Source organism: Nylanderia fulva, unplaced genomic scaffold, assembly GCF_048542155.1.
Source record: "Nylanderia fulva isolate GAGA-0341 unplaced genomic scaffold, ASM4854215v1 Scaffold30, whole genome shotgun sequence".
NCBI classification, from domain to species: Eukaryota; Metazoa; Arthropoda; class Insecta; order Hymenoptera; family Formicidae; genus Nylanderia; species Nylanderia fulva.
Window position 1 is genome coordinate 1,268,217 of NW_028190369.1, and position 21,955 is coordinate 1,290,171.

The following is a 21,955-nucleotide window of genomic DNA, read 5'->3' on the forward strand; positions in this document are numbered from 1 at the left end:
TCATTTAAATACCTGGACTAATGGATATAATAAAGATCGTAATATTGAATTGTTTTTCAATCTTGTTATTAATTCTGTCCAATAGTGTAAGGAATTAATATACTGCCAATTATATACAGCCTCAAAGTTTTCCTAGAGAAAAATAAAATTTTAGATATTCATAGTAAAATTTAAAAAATATAATTATCACTTTTAATAATTACCTTTTTCTTTAACGTTATTGCATTTCTTAAATGAATCGCTAATTGTCTGATATACAAAAAAGCATGGCTATATGAAAGATTATGATCTAGTAGATATATTTCAACCAAAGATTGTCTCATAAAATTTATTCCTGGTAATGTATTGGGTGATACAAATTTTGCATTCTGAACGTATTTTATATACATAGTCTAAAAAAGAGAAATATTAATGATACCTTGAACATAAATATTTTTTTACATCTTTTTTGTAACTTTTTTTATAACATGTTGATCTCACCTTTAACAGCTTCTCAAGTGTAGATTCTTTGTGACTGGTTGCAATACGTAAAATATTTATAAAAGCTACAACACGAACAGTTTCTTCTCCAGTTGACCAAAACTTCAATAAAATCCTTAACAATGGTTTAGTCAAGGACGAGAATGATTGTGTGTAAGGTAACATTTGACGAAGGTGCTTTAAAAGCACTTCGAGTATACTGGAAGATGTTACACTTCGCAATAACTGTGAAAAAAATGTTTTTAATATATATATGTACATGTAACATATTTATTATTTATTTGTCCTATACAATAAATAAAAAATTTAATAATACATACTGCAATTAAATCTGACAAGTACGATTTTAAAATTCCTCGTATTTTTCTAAATCTTTTAGATTTATGTGGTTCTTGCGATTTTGGATCCAATTTTAAATAGCGCTTAAATGCATCAGGCAAGTAAAGTATACATAGTTGCACCACACCATTAAATACTAAAAATAATTTTTGGTAGTTAACAAGTTACACTTAGAATTATATTTAAGAAACAATAATGGGCTCGATATGTAAGTTAAAACTTACTCGCACTTCCTTCTACTTTATATTGGATGTTTGTGTCAGGATCAGATGAAACTGCAACACTGTTTAAAGCTGCATGGAACGCTTCTACAGCACGTTTAATACTAACTATTGATCTATAAATTAAAAATAATATAATTACACTTTATAATAGAAAATATAAAACTTTACACTTTATAAAATAAAATAATGCAATTACACTTTATTGTTAGCTCAATAAAAAAATGAATAAGAATTTACTTGTCTGTTTGTATTTCTTGTTGCCAAGTTTTTAGTAATTGTATAGTGATCTTCTTAGAATCACCTTCAACTTCCTCTGGTTGGAAATCACTATCATCACTAGCAATCTAATAATTCAACATAATTCAACATTATTGTTAAATATAAAAATACCAATTAAAGTTATATCTAGAAAAAAAGATATACCTCAAGGTTTTCATCAGGCATGTGTCTATTATCATCATCACTCATTGAAGAGTTATCGTCATCTTCATCATCTATGTTAAAGTCCAAAAGATTTTTGTCATTCTCTTTCAAATATTTATAAAATTCAGGATCAGTATCTTTCAATTTCAGCAATGCTTTTTTATGTTCTACAGGATCCAAGTTACTTTCACCACTATCGCTCTCATTGTCAGCCTGTTCATAATTTTTATCACCTGCGTAAAAGTTTAATGAGGATCCACAATTTAAAATCTAAGAGAAATCCAAATATTATATAAATCATACCTATATTTTTAGTTTTTTCATTATTATCTCTCTCATTATCACTGTCTGTATCAGTATCTTCAAAATTTTGGCCAAGAAACTCTTCCGTAGTTATTTTGCTTAAATCTCTTTTATGTTTTTCTTTCTTGGTAATTGCTAATTTCTTTCTGTTGGATGATTTGAGAGATCCTTGACTTACTTTCTTCGGTTTCATTCTTTAAGATTTATTTAAAATCTAGAAATTATATAGAAAACATATTTATGAATTGTAAATATAAAATATAATTAAATTATACATGAATAACACATGAGGTTAGGATATATGTAATCTTTTCATTCTTTCTTTTTATTTTAACTATCAACTAATTATATATATGTATATTATAAATATAATAAAAATTCTTTATTTGTATTCTTCATCTCTCGAAAAGCTATTAATAAATCAAGTATACTAAATATACTTACAAATACACAAAAGTATACTCAATTGCCACGTGCTCTCGTGCTTCACAACTGACCTGACTCATTCATCCACATCCACAACTCCCCTGCGCACAGAACAAAATGCGCACGCGCAAACTTCAAGTTTATATGAATATATTTGTATAAATTTCCATCAAATATAAAACAGTTATTATTAAATTTAATAATTAATTATGCCTATGAGACAATTTATTAAATATATATTGATATATTATATAGCAACAAATTTTTGCTTTACAACTAAATAATAATTTATTATATAAATAATATAAAAATAAAAGTATTTTAGATATATAAAATATATATACTTTATATATATTATATACTTTATATAATAAATATATATATTTTATATATAATATATACTTATATATAGTATATACTTTATATATTTTTTAATATTAAATATATAGAATATATATTTATATATAATGAGTGTATATATACATATAATTTTAATTCGCCGAATTTCAATTATGTGTATATAACTTTAATTACACAGATAGCCACAGTAATTATTATGACATCATTTTGATGTCAAAATGCATCATTTGCCATCAAAATGATATGTCATAATAATTACTGTGGCTATCTGGGTACCGAATTTTTATTAAATATACATAAATTTAATTCGCTGAATTTTTATTATAAATCTAATTTAAATTCGTCAAATTTTTATTATGCATGTAATTTTCATTTTTTACTTTTCATTAAATATATAATTTTTTAATTATAATAATTATAATAATGCAATAAAAGATATTATTCCATATCTATTCAATTCTAATTTAACTTATTTATGTGCATAAAAAATTATAATATAGAGATACTGTATATATATATTGTATATACATAAAAATTATAATTTAGAATTGAATAGATATGGAATAATATCTTTCATTGCGTTATTGATATTTTTTATTGCGTTATTGATATATTCAATATTTTTCTTGCAAAAGGAAAAATTATTTTATCCATTTATTAAAAATTTTCATAATAAGAATATTAAAAACCGTTATTGCTTGTTGTGAAGCTATAAAAATAATTAAATATATATATGCAAAATAATTCTGTGGATATATCCTCTTTAAATTATTTGTTTTATTTTGATATTTCTCAAATTAAAGCATGTGATTCAATTTCATTTAACTTAAATTAATATAAATTATACTACTTGATAGCAAATTAATTCATGTGTAATGTAATACCTATCATAATTAATTTGATAAAATTTAAAATATATATTTACACATATTAATGAAATAACAATAAAAATTAATATTACAAAAAAGAGATAAAGAAAAAATATCGACTTTATATAAATATTTATTTAAAAAATTAATTATTTTTATTAATTAATTATTCTTGACGTATCATATGTTCAAAAATATATAATTGCAATAATATTCAAATTTGTAGTTAATTGGTATAACAATTTTCATAAAAATATTTTTTATAATTCTTTTTACTTCTAAAATATTCTCCCTCTCATTGCATATATGCTTATGATTGCAATGATTAATTATTAAATTATTTGTGAAGAATCTATTTTATAAATTTTAGACTTAAATTTAAGACATCCGCATTTTTATCCTTTTCTTTTTGACATATTCGTCGATACATCAGGAGAGAAAGATCGCCAACCAGTTAGAAGTAACGGGTACGACGACCGCGTTCTATAAGGAAGGCAAGGACCGTGGTTAAAAGTTGCGTAGACTTGTGAAAGAAATCGAAGAAGCAGGAACCGTAAACGATCTCATTTCTCTGAAAAATCTCAGTCGTGTTAAAAGCAAATGCGCGCGGAAGGTTCGATCTCATTCGGTTTTGACAGGAATATGTCGCTTCTAATCATTCTGCTGAGTGCTAGCGTTCTTTTAGATTGCTGTGTATTCAGTGTATCAGGTAAGTCAATTTATATTGTCGATATAATTATTTATTGCTACGTATTAAGATAAATCAATATTTTCTCTTGTATATCACATCTCGTGTATCATATAGAAAATTTGTTAATTAAATTGCATTTATATATATAAAAGCTGCAACTATACACACGTCAAAAATAATTTTTATAATTCAACTGCAAATAAAAATATAATTAAATATTTGTTGCACGATTTTGAAAATTCAGCTATACAGATATACCGCGCACGCATGCAAAAATGTATTATAAAATAAATATTTACAGTTTTCACGTCACTCTGAAAAAAAAATTATTATTTTACTTTAAAATAATATACAAATCGGAAACTGTTTTCCTTTAATGTTAATCTCATTATATTTATAAAAAAACTTTTATTTTTGAAAAAGTATTATATTTAACGAAAATTTTTAATATTGTTACTGCAATAAAAATTTTCTTGCAAACAACTCTTTCTCTTTCACAGAGGAACACAAAAAATTGACAACTGATTATCCATTAGATGCAATAAATACAAATACAATGAATGCGCCATTAACACCTTTGCCAAAGAACGAAGTACGACAATTTCAAGGAAATTATCCTATTTTTCCATTTATACCTGGATACAGACCGCAAAAGTAAGTTTAATTGAAAATTCTACATATAGATTAACAATATATTATTCATATACATATATATATGCAGGAAATTTTTATATAAATTTATATATATATATATATATATATATTTTTTTTTTATTGCAATACTTTTGTATTATCGATTTATCAATAATATTTGATACAATACTAAATATTATTAAATGTTAGATATTTAACGTCAATAACTTTTTTATTTTTTTTTTTTTACAATTTTATACTGTTTTTTCTATTAATAATAAAATACGAAGATTATTCCGAAATTTTATAGATTGACAACATTGTTCAGCACAATGAAAAAATTGTAAATCAATACTAATAATAATTTATATAAACTTTCAAAATTACTCTATTTAAAATAGAATACATAGAATACGGATTCTACTTCTGAATCCCAATATGTATCATTAAGGGCCGATTTTTCTAACTTCTCGGTAAGTTTTACTACCTGATAGGTAGCACATTTTCGTTTCTTTTCAGATAAGTTCTAAAAAAGAGAAACAAAGATATGCTACTTGTCGGGTAAAACTTATCAAGAGTTAGAACCACCGGCCCTAACAATTTTTTATGTTATATACAAAAGATTGTTTTTTTTTCAAGTTATCAAAGCAAAAACTCGATAAAAATGTTTAGTATATACCTATATACTTTAATTCAATTTAAGAAAAATTTATGAATCATAAATTTTAGTTTAAATAATTGTTTTTAAGTGGCAGAAACACTTTTAAAATCAAATAAAGATCACTATCAGATGACTCTCTCAACGCCAAACAAATTTTATTTCATATTTCGAAATATAAGTTTGAAACACTTTAATTAACTCATTCTGTATGTATCTAGTATTTTATATAAATGTTGATTATTCAATAATAAAATTGTTAATAATGTGCATACAGTATATGTTGTAATAATGTTGTAAATTCATGGTATTAATCAATTTACTGATTTATTATATATAATTTATTACATATTGCATATATGACATACATATTGCATTTATTACATATTGCATAATATTGTTAATATAGAATTTTTAAACCGCTCTTACATTATCATTGGCATAAAAGAGTTATTTTTAAAGTCAAATAAAGATCAGATAACCCTCTCAACGTCAAACAAATTTTATTTGATATTTCGAGATATAAAAGTTTTGTAACACTTTAAGTGACTCATTTTCTGTATACATTATCTATATGTATACAGTATTTTAATTATATAAATGTTGAAAATGCAATAATAAAATAATTAACATATCAGTATTTTATCATTAAACTCTCTGATATAATAATAAATATGTATAAATTAAAAAGATAATGAAGCCAATATATATATATATGATATATTACGAATACTATTTTCGTTACAGATGTCCCCTGTGCGACAGTTCGGTTTATCCTTACTGCGGCGAAAAATTATTACATGATGCCTGCTGTTGTGTCGATTCTCACGATCTACCTTATCAATGTAAATTAGCGGATTGCCGATTTTTGCACGCCAATAGTTGTAGGGAACATCGATTAATTGCAAACTGTTGCTGCAGCGATGATTATCGCGCTGTCTTGAAGACTCTCGCACAAAGCTAAATCTATTATATATTCCATAATTTATCGCTTGTGACAGAAATTATTATTATTAAGAAAATAATTAATGACAAATAAAATGTGAATTTTATGCTTTGTCTGTACTAAAATTAAATAATAAATTGTTATAAAAAAGTAAATAATATATAGAAATTAACACAATAAATAAAGAACTAAAAAATAGAAAACAATGCAATTACAATAAGAATATATATATATATATATTGGGTTGTTCAAAAAGTTATTGCGTTTTTTTCATTTAATTTTCAGGTGCGTTTATTTAATATACGTAATGAACATTAATCAATAATATATTGGCCGTTTTGTTCAATGACCTTTTGCCATCTCTCGGGCAATTTCATAATACCGCGTTCATAAAACTTCCTATCTTTCTCTGCGAGAAACTTGTCAAGGTGCTGTTTGATGAGGTCTTCAGAAGCAAACGTTTTACCGTTCAAGGAGTTTTGCAAGGAGCGAAATAGATGGAAGTCTGATGGCGCAAGGTCTGGGCTATATGGTGGATGTGGCAACACATCCCAACCAAGCTGCAATAATTTTTGCCGAGTGACCAAACTTGTGTGTGGTCTCGCATCGTCGTGGTGAAACACCACACCCTTACGATTGATCAGCTCGGGACGTTTCTGTGCGATGGCATCACTTAATTTCTGTAGCTGCTCACAGTAGACATCGGAATTGATCGTTTTATTCTGTGGAAGCAGCTCATAGAAGACTGGTCCCTTCCAATCCCACCAGATTAACAGCATCACCTTCTTTTGGTGGATGTCCGCCTTTGCTTGCCTTTCCGGTGCTTCATCTCGCTTACTCCAACTCCTTTTTCGGCTCACATTGTTGTAGACAATCCATTTTTCGTCGCCCGTGATCATACGCTTCAAGAACGGATCGTTTTCTTCGCGTTTGGTGAGTTGATCGCAGACGTTCATACGCTTTGTCAGATGAATTTCTTTCAACTCATGCGGTACCCAAATATCGAGCTTCTTCACGAAACCAAGCGATTTCAAATGTCCATGAACACTTCCAATGGACACTTTTAGAGCGGTAGCAAGCTCCCGAACCGTTGAATGCTTATTTGCTTGCACCAATGCCTTGATTTTATCGTCGTCAATCTCGGAAGGCCTACCGGAGCGATGAGCGTCTTTAACCGAAAAATCACCACCACGGAATCGGGCGAACCAGTTCTGGCACTGACGTTTTTCAATGACATTTCTGCCGTAAACTTGACGCAACTCTTCCCTTGCTTCAGTTGCTTTCTTCCTTTTTTTAAAGTAATAAAGCAAAATATGGCGAATATGCTCTTCAAAATTCTCCATGTTTAAACTACAATTGCAAGCACAAAACTCGACTAAATTGCGTCAACTTTTTTTTTGGTTTTTAGGTTAAGTGTCAACAACAAAATGTGCATAAACATTTGACATTCATGGCACGCTCAGATACAAATAAATGTGGACAGCGCTATCTATTGGAAAAAAACGCAATGACTTTTTGAACAACCCAATATATATATATATATATATATATATATATATATATACATACAATTATTATGATATAAAATTAAAACATTTTAGAATTTTTTTCTCTAATGATTCCTCTAATATAATTCAATAATAACATTATTGTAGAACATTTTTTACTCAAGAAAAAAATAATATTAATTTAATTAATTATTTTTATGTCTATAAAAATATCGACATAAAAAATGACCAATATCTATAACTTTAATTTTATTGTGCGCAGGTAAAATTGTTACTAGTTTTTAATATAGTTCTTAGGCATTTTGTGAATTATGGATTATTTAGGTTCAAATTTCTAAAAATCTAGGAACTAGAAATTTAAGCGTCCAATTCTAGAAGCATATAATTTTAAAAACACACTAATGCACTGGGATCGCAAAGATATAATCTCGGTCGCAGGAGACTCGACGGAAGTGATTCGTCTTCCCCGATAGAACGATCAGGAGAAATGCACGACAGAATAAATTGCCATGCTTAGGGTCGGTTGTTCCAACTCTTGATAAGTTTTACCCGACAAGTAGTCATATCTTTATCTCTTTTTTTAGAACTTATCTGAAAAGAGACGAAAATATATGTTACCTGTCAAATAACACTTATCGAGAAGTTGGAAAAATCAGCTCTTAGCCGGAATCCGCGCGTTGACCCTCGACGAAACGGGTAGTCGGTTCGTGGAGCTCAATGCGTCAAGGTCATACACGTGTCGTGCTTCGTACCCTTGATCGGGCACGTGCACCCCCACTTCTCGCATTTGCGATGACTAAGTATGAATTTGCGTTTCCGAAACGCCCTCGCTGTATCGTTCCGTCATCAAATGTCATAAACCGAATGGAGGAAAAAAGCGTAATTATGCGACGGGGTCTACAATAGAATCATAAAGTCGTAAATCGTAAGAAATTAACCAATCATAGTCGATTATTCTCATACTCAACTGTCATTATAGTCAATTTCTTACATTCTTATGTTTACAATTCTACGTAGACCTCGCAGAATATTCGTAAGATACAGTACCCTCCATAAGTTTGGAGACATTTTACATTTTACAGAGCGATCTGTGTAAACTTTTTGTATCAATAAATCGTGAAATATTTAAATGACATTTTCATTTATGTTATATAAAAAACATATTATATAAAAAAACATCCCATTAAGTTTATATATATTCTTGTATGTTACGAATATTTCTTTAGAGAATTTTTCTCTTAAATTAAAAGGATCCTTTTGACAGATCTGTGCAGATATTTTGTATATAAATAAATTATAACATAAATAAATCATGAAATATTTAAACATTATTATTATTTATAACAGATCGCTGCCATGCAATTCTGTAACTATAAAATGTAAGGAATAATTATAATCCTAAACTTATGGAGGATACTGTATATATATAGATGTCAAATTTACATCATTTTGACTTATTTGTTCTTCTCGGGGTTATGCGCAATCTTCTTAAATTGATAATAATAAATAAAAAATGATAACTTTTTTTTACATTATGTGATATTCTCATCCTATCGAAGATTTCAGTCAAATCGCGATGATCAATGAGATCATTAACGATATCGACTGACAATAGCTCGAATACTGGCATTTCAGCGGCGTTAAACGGATGATTTTATTTATTGATATAAATGCACATCGGATATCCGATATGCATTTATATCAATAAATGAAATTATTATATGATTCATAACGCGATACGTAATAAAACTCAATGATGAAAAGATCAAGGTTATACACACGTGTCTCAGATAATCTATGGCACTGTTATTATTTTTGATGCCACTTGGCTTGAAGTTTTATATAGAGGATATATGTTGAAAGATTTTCTCACAAAAATCTCCCCCGAATGTGGTCTGATAAAGACGTGACAGAATGGTTCTTCGCTTATTTGAGAAAAAAACAATATTATTTTTTCTCATTAATATAATTGAATGTCTAGACTGTCTTATTTTTGCAGATTAATTATTGCGTATACAAATCGGTATTTTAAATCTTTGGAACTTTTATCTATCAATAAGCTTTTATTTCTAACAAAAATTGAAAATGTGTGACAGTGATTTAATAAATTAAATTGATAAAGAGATTACATATAAGATTATATACTTATAAATTTTTTGTGATTCACCTTTGTTCATTTCAAAGTGCGAAGTAAATCGCAAATTACATAAATTCTTTCGTCGCATTTATCATTCTATTTACTGAATCCGTCCTCTAAAATATTTATATAATTAGTCATTTTCAATGAGAGTATAGTCTCAAAAGTCACATTATATCGCTGACGTTTTAACTTGGTTTTAATTGCGAAACAGTTGACACATCGATGGTTCCTTGTTTCCAAGGAAACAGAAAATATGAATAAGTAATTTTGATTAATTGTATTATCAAATTAATATAAATAATTATTCTTATTATCATTTTTAATATTAAATAGAAATAAACTTAAAGAAAAATAAATATATAATTTTCTAAAAGTAGTTGCTTATAGGGTGAAAAAAATAGTTAACAATTCACTGAGAGTGCAACATCAATATTAAAATTATTTGCCGCGTCAAGGCAAAATTATTATATAATTTGTTATTATATTATTTATTATAATTATTATATATATTTATAATATATATATTATAATTAGAGTAATATATAATTATATTATATAATAATTTATTGCCATTACAAACATTTTTTAAAGATTTTATCTTAACGTTTATACGATACTATAGGTGGAATATTTGTACATATACAAAAAGACTTGAAATGTTAATATTTCTTTCGATATTGAACTTTGTGAACATGATGTATAGATTTTCCGAATACACTGATCTCCTACTTCCTTTTTATGCACGCGCGGAGACTCAGGAATGCAGTCGCTACCTGAAAAACCATGGGAACCTCAAGGACAAGAGTCCATGGATTATAAGTTTGCTCTAGGACGACGATCTCCTTGAGATACCTTAAAATTGAACGCAGCGAGTTTCACCTTTTCTTTTTTTTTACCTGCTCTCTTAAGAAAAGTGTTCTTCTCTTTTTTTGACTCACATCATCGTCTTCCCTTTTCCGTCAATCTTTCTGCCTTTCTTCATTTATTTGTTTTTGAAATTGGAAAATTTTCCAAGAGATGTCCTTTTTAGTTCACTTCCATTTTCGCATTTTTTAATTAAATGTTTTTTATTAAATGTTTTGTCATTCTTTTTTTGTACAAGAGGCACGAACTGCAAAATCAATTTCTAGAATTCTTTTTAGAATTTTATAAAAAATTATATATGCAATATATGAAATACTAGACAAAATGATTTATAATACTTTTATAATAAAAAAATATATAATATAAAAAAATCACCATCAAACAGCACATTAATATTTATTCTACAATATAGTTCAAATTCCTGCACGATTCAAATAAAACACAGATTAAGGTCAAGAAAAACAAAACTTCCCAGTTATATTATATATTATATTATAAAATAAAATTTATATGTTCGAGAAACATATTTTCACATTTAACATAAATGTGTGACGAATAAAATCTTTTCATATGTAAAGGTCTATTTCCCCACATATCCGTGCCGTATCCGTTCAGTTCCGTGATTTTCCTGTCAGTATCAGTGAAAAAATATCGTTCCTTAGTTTTTTTCACTGTTACTTATAAACAATCACGAAACTGAACGGATACGTCACAAATATATGTAAATCGACTATCTTAATTCTTTCATGAACTAAGTTTTCCACGCCGCCTCATTGTCAGAGAAACATCTTAATTAATTCAGAAAAGAGATACATGTAAATGTATGGCCTCGAGGCACTAAGATTTATGATAAAATGGATCAGCAACGCAATGACGACACGATGACATAATTTTGTACTTATATACTATCTGTATTTGTTCGTTACCAGACAGGTCTGGGTCGACCAAATGTCAAATGAATATGATAATACGCGAGCATATTCTCTTTCCAGGTAATGTTTGCTTTTTGCAGACAATGATCGCGCGAAAAGAAACATATTATAATATATATTTATATATATAGTGTCTGGATTAACCAGAATGACAATAGACGCTGAGGAATTCGTTATTGCATGCGTAAGAAGCCACGTGTGCAAATAATGCATGTAAATAAATGCTTGTTTTCAAAACAAGACGGATTTCGAACTTCATGTTTGTAAAGATATTATCTCATTGCATCAAAATTAATTTTAAACTCATATCCAACTCTTTACTCATATCAAGCAGATTTTTTTGCTGAAAAGAACCTTTTCTATATATCTTTTAATTGTAATATATTAATTAATACTACATCTCCCTCCCTCATATACAGATTATTAGACTATATTATATAATTTTTTATAGAATGCTATAATATAAAAATATAATTATAAATAATATTTAATACTTAATAATAATATTTAATACATTAATTGTTTTATTTAATTTGATTTAAACATCATTTTTTATTTTGCTATACGTTTAATATAACATAAAAGAGTAACAGAGTTAATATCAAATAGGATTTTTTATATATTGTATGTGTGTGTGTAAAAATCTTCAAAAATACTAATAAATATTTTTAAAAATCTATATTTATTAATATTAAATATATGAATAAACACCAAAAAATCGCAAATTAAATAATTCAATGCTGTTCTATTTCATTAAATAAATCTCTTGATCTACGATATAATTGTGATCCCCAACGAGAAATGATGGTCGAATTGATGTCGATTCGTCATCGAATCGATGTCAAATTGTTCAATACGACGTCGAATTGACGTCGATTCGACGAATGATTTCTCTATGGCCTCAAATATTGTCATAAAAAAGCACTAAATTGTGAGAAAAAAATTAAAAAAATATTTTTAATTTTTGCATTCATCTATAAAAAATGGAGTTTCAGAAGGGAAAACACAACGTTTTAAATGGAAGAGGAAGGGGACATAACGCGAAAAGAAACATGTAGAGTTTTCATTTTTTTTATGCTCAAGTATTGCAAATGAATCTTTACTGATACATAATGCCTCTTATTAAGCACATTTCTTTTGAACTGCTTGAGGATTCTTTGGATAATTGGAGTATATCTTTCTTTTACAGAAATATTAATAAGACATCTGTCGTTTTTGAACTGTAAGCAATTGAAAATAAAGTTTTTTGGAAAGATTAAACTTCAGAGAAAAATAAATAAGTATTAAAATTAATGCATATGTTTTACATAGATTTTACTTACAGATTATTATTAGACGATTTACTTTAATTATAAAAATACTTAATATTAAAAATTAAAATATTGTGATATTTTTTTTTTATTTTTTCTAAATAAAAGCCCATTCAATATTGCCTATAATTGTATTTAATGAAGGATATATTTTATGTAACTGTACACATATAATTATGCAATCAAAAAATGTCTCAATATTCTCTTATTTCGATATAGCGATATCTGTTATCTAGAAGAAGTCTTAGTTTTAACTTAAAATAGACATTCGTTCAACTGGAAAAATACCGATTAATTTTTTAAATAACTGACTGACAATGAGTACCACAGAGACAAAAATAAACTGTGTTTGATTTAGACATCATTATAATATATAATTTTATATATATATATATATATATATATATATAATATGTGATAACATAATTGCACGACGTGATGATTTCAAGAGGTTCATTGGTTTTTTGCGCGACTCCATCGCGTGAGTTGAAGAACTTTTTTCTGCGCGTGGAACTCGAGAAGATCTTCGACAAATCAACATCATAAAACATCACAATCATAGCAAATCAATTTATGAGACTTAAATAAAAAATTATAATAATTGCTTAGGGATATTTATCAATTTTTTAAGATTAAGTAGCGTTATTGAAAAGATATGTGAAGGCAACTGATTAAATACATTTCGAAATAAAAAAGAGTAATTATGTACATTTTCCTGCTTGTATTTATAGAGTAAAGTTTTTTCTAACTTCATTATATATCTGTTTACGCACGCGGCGCAAAATTTATGGGCATCTGACTTCTTTGGAAATTTTGGAGAAGTTCCATCTAAATATAAACAAATTATTATCTGTACAAAAACATAAATATAATTCTCGAATTATACGTCGTATTTCGTAATCGCAATTCAGTCATTCTTATTGTAAAAACAAAAAATCGTCCCGATAACATTTAGTGAGATGCAAAATGTCTCAATGTTGACAACAGAAAAATGAATATCTATGTTTATACTTATCGTATAGCAGAAGATAATAACGGAATTTGATAAAGTTGGAAAATATACAAATAATGCGTTATATAGAAAATGAAAAGTATTCTTTCTGAAATCGATAATTAATCGATGTTAGAGAATTCGCACATCGCGCAATATATTGAAAGAGTTAGTTGAGGATTTTTCAAAGAGTTGATATATGATTAATAAAGCGTGACAGAAAGGAAATGAGATCTCTGTAAGTAGCTAAGGCGACATATAGTTGAAATAAAAATCTTCAGTAATAAAACTTTGAACTTCAATAATAAACCCATCAATTGATCATAGTCGGCCGTAGTTGAGGAGCGAATCATATAAGAGATGATAAGTCGAGAATGCTGACACTTAAAATTGCGATTCAATTCATTTACTAACCAATTGCTTATACTTTTCTTTTGCATATTATATTGAACTGATTCATTGCAATTAATGTAATATTCTTCCTAATGTAAGCAATACGTGTCTAAAATATACAGAGGATGATTTTAACAACTCAAACGAGATACTATATATTGTAAATAAAAATACAAAATAGAGATAAATATTAAGTAACGTATGAAATTTAATTTCCTATGACACTATTTTTGTTGCAGATGCATCTGCGCGTTGCAATTGCACTTTTTAAATGCAGCTTTGTTGCATAAATCGATTCTTTTCATTATTCTGCGTATAAAAGTATTATGTGAGGTTATCGAAAAGTCAATACTTTACGAGATTTATATCCTTTCATGTCAACGATGACTTGAAAGAACGAATCAAAATGTTATTGTTCAAATGTAAATAATTATCAATTATCAATTAGTTTAAAAATATTATAAAAAAACGTAATGACGTGTCAGGAATTGTAGAGTGTAACATTTGCACACTTATTGTAAGAAAGAACATTAGAAGAAGCACTCAGAAGTGTTAAAATAAAAAAATATTAAATTCATGTAAAAAGTGTTGACTTTTCAACTTCACTTTATATTTTTATATATAGATACATATAATGAAAAATGAAATAGAATAATGATATAGAATATAATAAAAAAAATCTATTTATGTAAAATAGATTTATGTTATCGTTATGTAAAATCGATTTATGTAAAAGTTACATTAAAAAAAAGCAATTGCAACAGACAGATGCATCGATGCATATGTAAGAAAAGTGATGTCATAGGAAGTTATTCAATACATCATACATACAATATCTTTTCCTCTACCATTTACAAAACAGCAGCATCTAACAATAAGCTCAATTGACAAAATCTCCTGTATTATATTTATTTTGATTAAATAAGTTGAAGACACATGGAATAAACTAAATATTTCTAATCTTAATTTTATAAATGATGTTAATTTTGACATTTTGCGATCTACAATATGTCCTAAATTATCGAAAACTTGCAGTAAATTGCAAGCTTTAAAATAGAATTGCATATCTTAAACTATTTTAGACTATTTTAATTTTATTTACGCATCAAATATACTCTTGGATCATATTTTTAAATTATCATAACGTAATCGCATATTACTAAATGAATTTGTCTCTAAAACTTTGTCTAAATGATTTCTATTGTATAAAAATAAAAGAAGCAAACTTTAAAAATGTGTTATAAGCTTATCAAAAAACACGTATACGCGATACGTAAAAGTAACAAACGAGCAAAAAGGAAACGAAGAAAAAGCTTGGTCGGCCTTGTATATATAATTATCTCATATATATGTGATTGATTCATAATTAGGACGTTCGTACAATCACATGTTTGCATTACATTTTATCACTTCACTACGCACGCGTTCTTATTTGTCGCTCTAGTTACACTGCTAAAATTATTCGAAAGATAAGAAGTCATTACGATTACAATATACACAATATAAAGTTATATATATATATATATATATATATATATATATATATATATATAACTTTATGTTGTGTATATTGTAATCGTAATGTCTTCTTATCTTTCGAATAATTTTAATCGTAATGTAAATATATATATATATATATATATATATATATATACATATATATATATTTCAGGTTAAGATAAAAGATAATTTAATTAAATTATTTGATATAATTTATAATCATTTGCTATCCGTATTTATGCTTTCTCCATTCAAAAGAAAAACATTAAAAAAGAGAGTGAAGAGAAACAATAGTAGAGGCATTTATATTACAATTCAAAGCGATATATATCAATTTATTTTGATTTTTGAATTCTATCGCGATTTTGTTGTCTCGAGATCAAGATGTAACGATATCGCAACAATTCTGCGTTAGAATCTTTTATGCGAGATCTTGGATCTTGTACTTTGAATCTTATGAATTGAATCTTATCTTTTGCAAACTCTTGTGTATATATGATCACCTTTGAAATTGTATACTTTATCCTTCTCCTATCTGTTCGAATACTTAATACGTGTCTTTTGTGACATCTTAAGTTCTATATACTGTTAGGATTTCTCCAGCTCGTATAACAATACTTTGAAGTCGCGTGGAAAAGGGAAGTTAGCATAGGAAAAGCATCGATCCTATGAGCAGAAAAGCCGGGACAATAAAGATCAACGATCAATGAGTTACAATAAGATATTGAAGATATGTGAGCACGCAACAATATTTAATAAAAAGCTATTCAACGAACATTCAAATGCTAATAAACTTGCTGCTGAAATAGATCATGTAAATGTATGTTAATACGTTGTCGCGTGCACGTCCTTTATGGAAATTTATCACTAGTAAGTCCAAATAATCACTTATTTTGAGTACTTAAATTACTGTATATCAGTAATAAGCGAAATAAGTGATTCTTTGAACTTACTAGTGATAAATTTCCATAAAGAATGTAAACATGTACGCTCAAAATGAGATTTTTTATAATAAAATCTATTTTTGATTCGCGGAACTCTTTGCTGATTTTCCTTTTTTTTCTACAAAAAATTGTGTCATCATAACTTACAATTTTCTTTTTAAAAATAGATTTTTTTGAAGAGATCGATTTTTTTTCGTAATAAATACATCGAGGTATATCTCTCTTTCTCTCTCTATTTTCCTTAATTTAAACTTCAAAAAAACGAATAAACACCAAAATCATACTCTTAATTTTAAACGTTCTACTTAGAATTTTTATTTTTAAGAAACTTAGACACACGAAAAAACTGTAACATTAAGATTAGAAAATTGCGGTAATTACAGTTTCTCCTTGTTACATTTTCGCTAAAAAAAGAATTTACTTTAACTTGTGCTAAGAAAATCTATTATTACAATTACAATCACATGAAAAATGGTGTAAAAAATTATCATCGTGAATTATAGAGATAGCATGTACAAAATCATGTGTAAAAGATATTATATTATATATTATTATTTTTTGAAAATTTGTTTGGGATTTTAAAATATTACTGCAAATCTCTAAAGTATAAAAGCTATATATATGTATTTATATTATTTATGTTATATAACATATACATATACATATATGTATTTATATAATATAAATCTATGAATTTTGAATAACATTTCTGATTAAAACAAAACTAGACTTTTAATTATAAATCACACTTTAAATATAAAAGTAGATAGAATATTATATACATAAATATAAAATCTAAAATTATAATTAATTATACTACGTAATTAAACAGATGTGTCACAGATGAGAAACTAGATTCTGTTTTTATATTCAAATTCAATAAAAAAACTTTTTTATTATATTAAATAAAATTAGGATACTACAAGAAATAAGATATATGTGCATTAATGAAACACAGTACATACAGATTCATTTATATAAAATTTAATTTTCTCATGTCTCTCACTCTCTTTTTTTTACAACTGTTATCGAATCGACATCCTCGTCGATTAAATAAAGATCAATATAGATATTATCTTTATTATCTTGTTATTGTTTATCGCAATGATTATTTCCATGTACCAATAAGTTAGTGTCTTGCATAATTATGGTGATAAATCTGGAATTCAAATTTATTTTTATTTTTTCTCACACTTTTAAGTTTTCCTGACGCAAAAAAGAAAAAGAAAGAAAAAGAGAATGCCAATTATACGTTGATATAGTGTGATGCATTTCAACAATAATGATAACAGAAAATAACCAGTTTTGAGCTTTTTCATTATTTTCTTTACTTATCATGCTATTTCATAATATAATAAAATAATTAATTATAATAAATGACCGACACGATTGCTGTATAGATTTTTTAAAATAAATATATAGTTTAGCAAATTGTAATAATGGAAAAAATAAGAAAATCTGTGTAAAAAATTTATTAAACAAAAATTTTTTAAAAGTGGTTTTTTGAAAAATTCGATAAAATCGATAATACATTATTATTACAGCAATTATTATTGAATGTTCTCAGTTTTGAGTAATTTCACAAAATTTCTCAAGTTGCATATCAAAAATATAATTTTATAAAAGTAAATTTTATGGTCCAAATAAAAAATTGATTTCACGGTTAAATTAATATATATTACAATAAGAATTGATCTCAAAATTAAATTAATAACTCATAATTTTATGATAATTAATAATTCATAGTAAATAAATAATTTCGCAAGGCACCAGAAATTCGTTCAAAATTAAATAATTTTTCAATAGAGAGAGAGAGAGAGAGAGAGAGAGAGAGTATTTAATATAAAGATTATTTAAAATTATCTTAACAAAGATATAAATTTAAACACATTTATTTTAATGTCACGAATCTTAGTCAAAAGATACACGTAATCAGTCAATACTCCGCAGAGAGTTACGTACGATTTAATAATCACACACGTGATTACGGTATCTGCAATTGTAGGTAAAATAATAAATCACGTGTAAATAAATTAATGATCGAAATTTGGGGAAGGCAAACTCAGGCAGTCTTCAAACAGGAAGATTTAAACAGAAACTCGACGAGGGCGTTTTTAAATTGTATTTTAATTATTATATATATCGTCTCTTGTACATAGAGTCTTTTATACGTCGATTTAAAGATCTCGTCGTATTTATATACTGCAAAAAAATAATTACCGATAACATCATAGATGATGCTTTCTGGCATGCTTTCCGAGCAAAAGTGGACGTCGTGTCATCAAGAATTTCGCGATATTAGGGTCATTGAATTGTTGATGTCTGGAGAATTAATTCGAACGCAGATGAAGATGTGGCAATAAACAGATAAAGCATATACCGATAAGAGAATATTGATCACAGATTTGATTGGGTTAAATTGTTTATAGAAAACAAGGCTAAGAAACTTTCCCAAAAATTCGAAAGTTAAAAAAAGCAAGAGTGAACAGACGGTATGCGTATGGAAAGATAAGAAGCTCTCTCTTTCTTTCTCTCTCTTTCTTTACATATATAAAACATCTTGGAATTGGATAAAAAACGACTGCATTTAGTGATAAAGTCAGTCGACGTGTATATACACATACTTCATTATACGCGCTCCAATGTGAATATAAAAATCGTAAATAGAAACACGATGTTACATCGTTTATATTTTAATCGAAATTAAATAAATAAATGAGAAGTTATATCGAGATCGTTAGGTTTAAGTTTTTCGTAATACAAAATAATTAATATTAAGAGATCGGTCAAGACCTAGACTAGGCAAAGACATTTATTTTTGCACCAAGTAGATTATTGGACAGCGATTGATTGTAAGTATAACATCGTTATTATTATATGAGTAAAAAATACATTAATTAAAAAGAATAATTTCAAAATACACATAAATTCTCTCATTCGGACTCTTCATTATCATGTGTAGAAACAATTGTTATTTTGACAAAAGTTTTATTATACTGTAAAAAAATTTGTTAACTTGACTAAATCCTTCAACTAAATATTATTTTGTTAATTGAACATATAAACATATTTAAATTAAATGTAACATATTAAATCTATTAAAACGTATATTTGACTTAAATACTAATATATGTTCAATTAACAAAATAGTGATTTAGTTGAAAGGTTTAGTCAAGTTAACAAACTTTTTTTACAGTGTATAAATTTCGATAATAAAAATCTTCTTAATATATCACTACATATTTCACAAATCGATATTTTATCACATATTTAACAGACTGAAAGTTTTGGATCTTATTTTCCATCTATGATAGTTCAAAATTTAATATATCGCCATAATTTTCAGCAATGATATAATTCGAGTTGATGTATCGCTATAATTTTTTTTACTAAATTCTTGAGTTCCAAACGCGATGATATAAGAAAGATATAAAAGTAATAATATTAGACGTTTTTTGACGTAAGTCATCGATAACTTTACTTTGTATTATATCTTATTGCATATTCTGAAATACATAAATCATCGTAATGATTTTGCGAATAAAAATAAATAATAAATGATAAATAAATGAACTATAAAGCATATATAAAAGGGTTAATGAAATATATCAAAATATATTTACACATACATACAGAATTCTGTATGTATTTTTATATATACATACAAAATTATAAATTATAAAACGTTAGATGTACCGTCTCTATTGTGCGAGTTAATAGCGGAGTTAAATGCGATAGTTATTCGCGAGAGGAAAACAGAGAAAAACATGAATTCTAGATTTATGCCCCTAATACTGATCATGTATTATTAAAATTATCCTATATTATATTCATATCTTGTATAAGTTTCTGACAACAAAGTAAAGATACTGACACTCGTGTAATAAAAATGACATGCAAAAAGTACAACTTTCATTAACACGACGTTTGTGACATTTGTAGAAAAATTCTGTCATTTAATCGCGGTTAATAAAATTCGAGTGTTTGATTATTAAAATTATTTTTTAAAATACATATATTTCTTCATAAATTATATACAATTCTTCATAAATTAATCAAAAACATTGTATTTTATATATGTATATCCATTTATTAATAGCTTCCTGACAATGCGATGTTAGAATAGATTAAAAATATGGAATATAATTTTCTCTCTCTCTCTCTCTCTCTCTCTCTCTTTCTCTTTCTCTCTTTTATGTAACTTATATTGCAACAAATGCACTTGTTTATTTGTAAAAACATCCGCTATTTCGCAGAATAAATAAAATAATCTAGTCAAAGAAAATATCTCTCCATATATATATATATATATATATATATATGTAAATAATATTTTAATGTAACTAAATATTTAAAAAATTCTCGAATTTTGTTATCAATATTATTTTGTTTATATAGCGTGCATTAATTAACTAATTTAGAAATGTCTCTTCGATAGATTAAATCCAGTTTCTCAATCAATCAATTTCATTTTTCAATTTTCAAAATTGCTGAGCAAATCTTAACGAATAAAAAAATTAACAAAATACTAATGATCTACTAAAACACGCCACGCAACATACGATGTGTGTCGTCATTAAATAATTATAATATTTATTAGTTTGTCGCGGCGATAAATAAAACAATGAATACAGTGGTTTATGTCTAATCGATTTAGTCATAGTCTAATCGTTCCAATGTCAAATGATATCTTCTCAATATTTTGATATTTAAGATATGATGATGAAACAGCATTGCACATAGAGAATGTTTTCCGGTTTCGATGATAAAGCAATCTTATTTTATTCCAATTATCTCGTTAAATACATAAACACAGAAATTCATGAAAAGACACGTATCAAAAAGAATACATATCTGCTTTTGTTGTCCCAGTATCATTTTTATATCTTCTTAGTAAATAGTAACGTATATAAAAAATATTTGTTCTTTCCGTAAAGTAAAAAAAATTGACCTAAATTTTATAAGATATAAATATCACGCGTACACGTGTAATGCAAATGTAACGCGAATGACTGCATGGA

General features: G+C 26.6%; 2 protein-coding genes across 4 annotated transcripts in view; one reads left to right on the plus strand and one right to left on the minus strand.

Moving 5' to 3' along the window:
• Positions 1-21,955, minus strand: part of Noc2 (Nucleolar complex protein 2) — a 46,092-nt gene that overhangs the window by 4,977 nt on the left and 19,160 nt on the right. For all 3 annotated transcript variants that reach the window (XR_014925117.1, XM_029302393.2, XM_085484640.1), the window contains exons 3-11: positions 2,214-2,296; positions 1,770-1,983; positions 1,467-1,699; positions 1,281-1,387; positions 1,044-1,156; positions 801-955; positions 481-705; positions 204-392; positions 13-132 (exon numbers count right to left, since the gene is read on the minus strand). Coding sequence is in view for 2 of the 3 variants with exons in the window: in XM_029302393.2 (XP_029158226.1) it covers positions 13-132; positions 204-392; positions 481-705; positions 801-955; positions 1,044-1,156; positions 1,281-1,387; positions 1,467-1,699; positions 1,770-1,962 (1,335 nt within the window). In the remaining variant the exon portion in view is untranslated. The remainder of the gene's footprint in view (positions 1-12; positions 133-203; positions 393-480; positions 706-800; positions 956-1,043; positions 1,157-1,280; positions 1,388-1,466; positions 1,700-1,769; positions 1,984-2,213; positions 2,297-21,955) is intronic.
• Positions 3,965-6,396, plus strand: LOC114930581 (uncharacterized). Its single transcript, XM_029302397.1, has 3 exons — positions 3,965-4,133; positions 4,616-4,769; positions 6,154-6,396. Exons 1-3 carry the CDS (start codon positions 4,025-4,027, stop codon positions 6,368-6,370), a joined length of 480 nt encoding a protein of 159 aa, XP_029158230.1. The 5' UTR covers positions 3,965-4,024; the 3' UTR covers positions 6,371-6,396.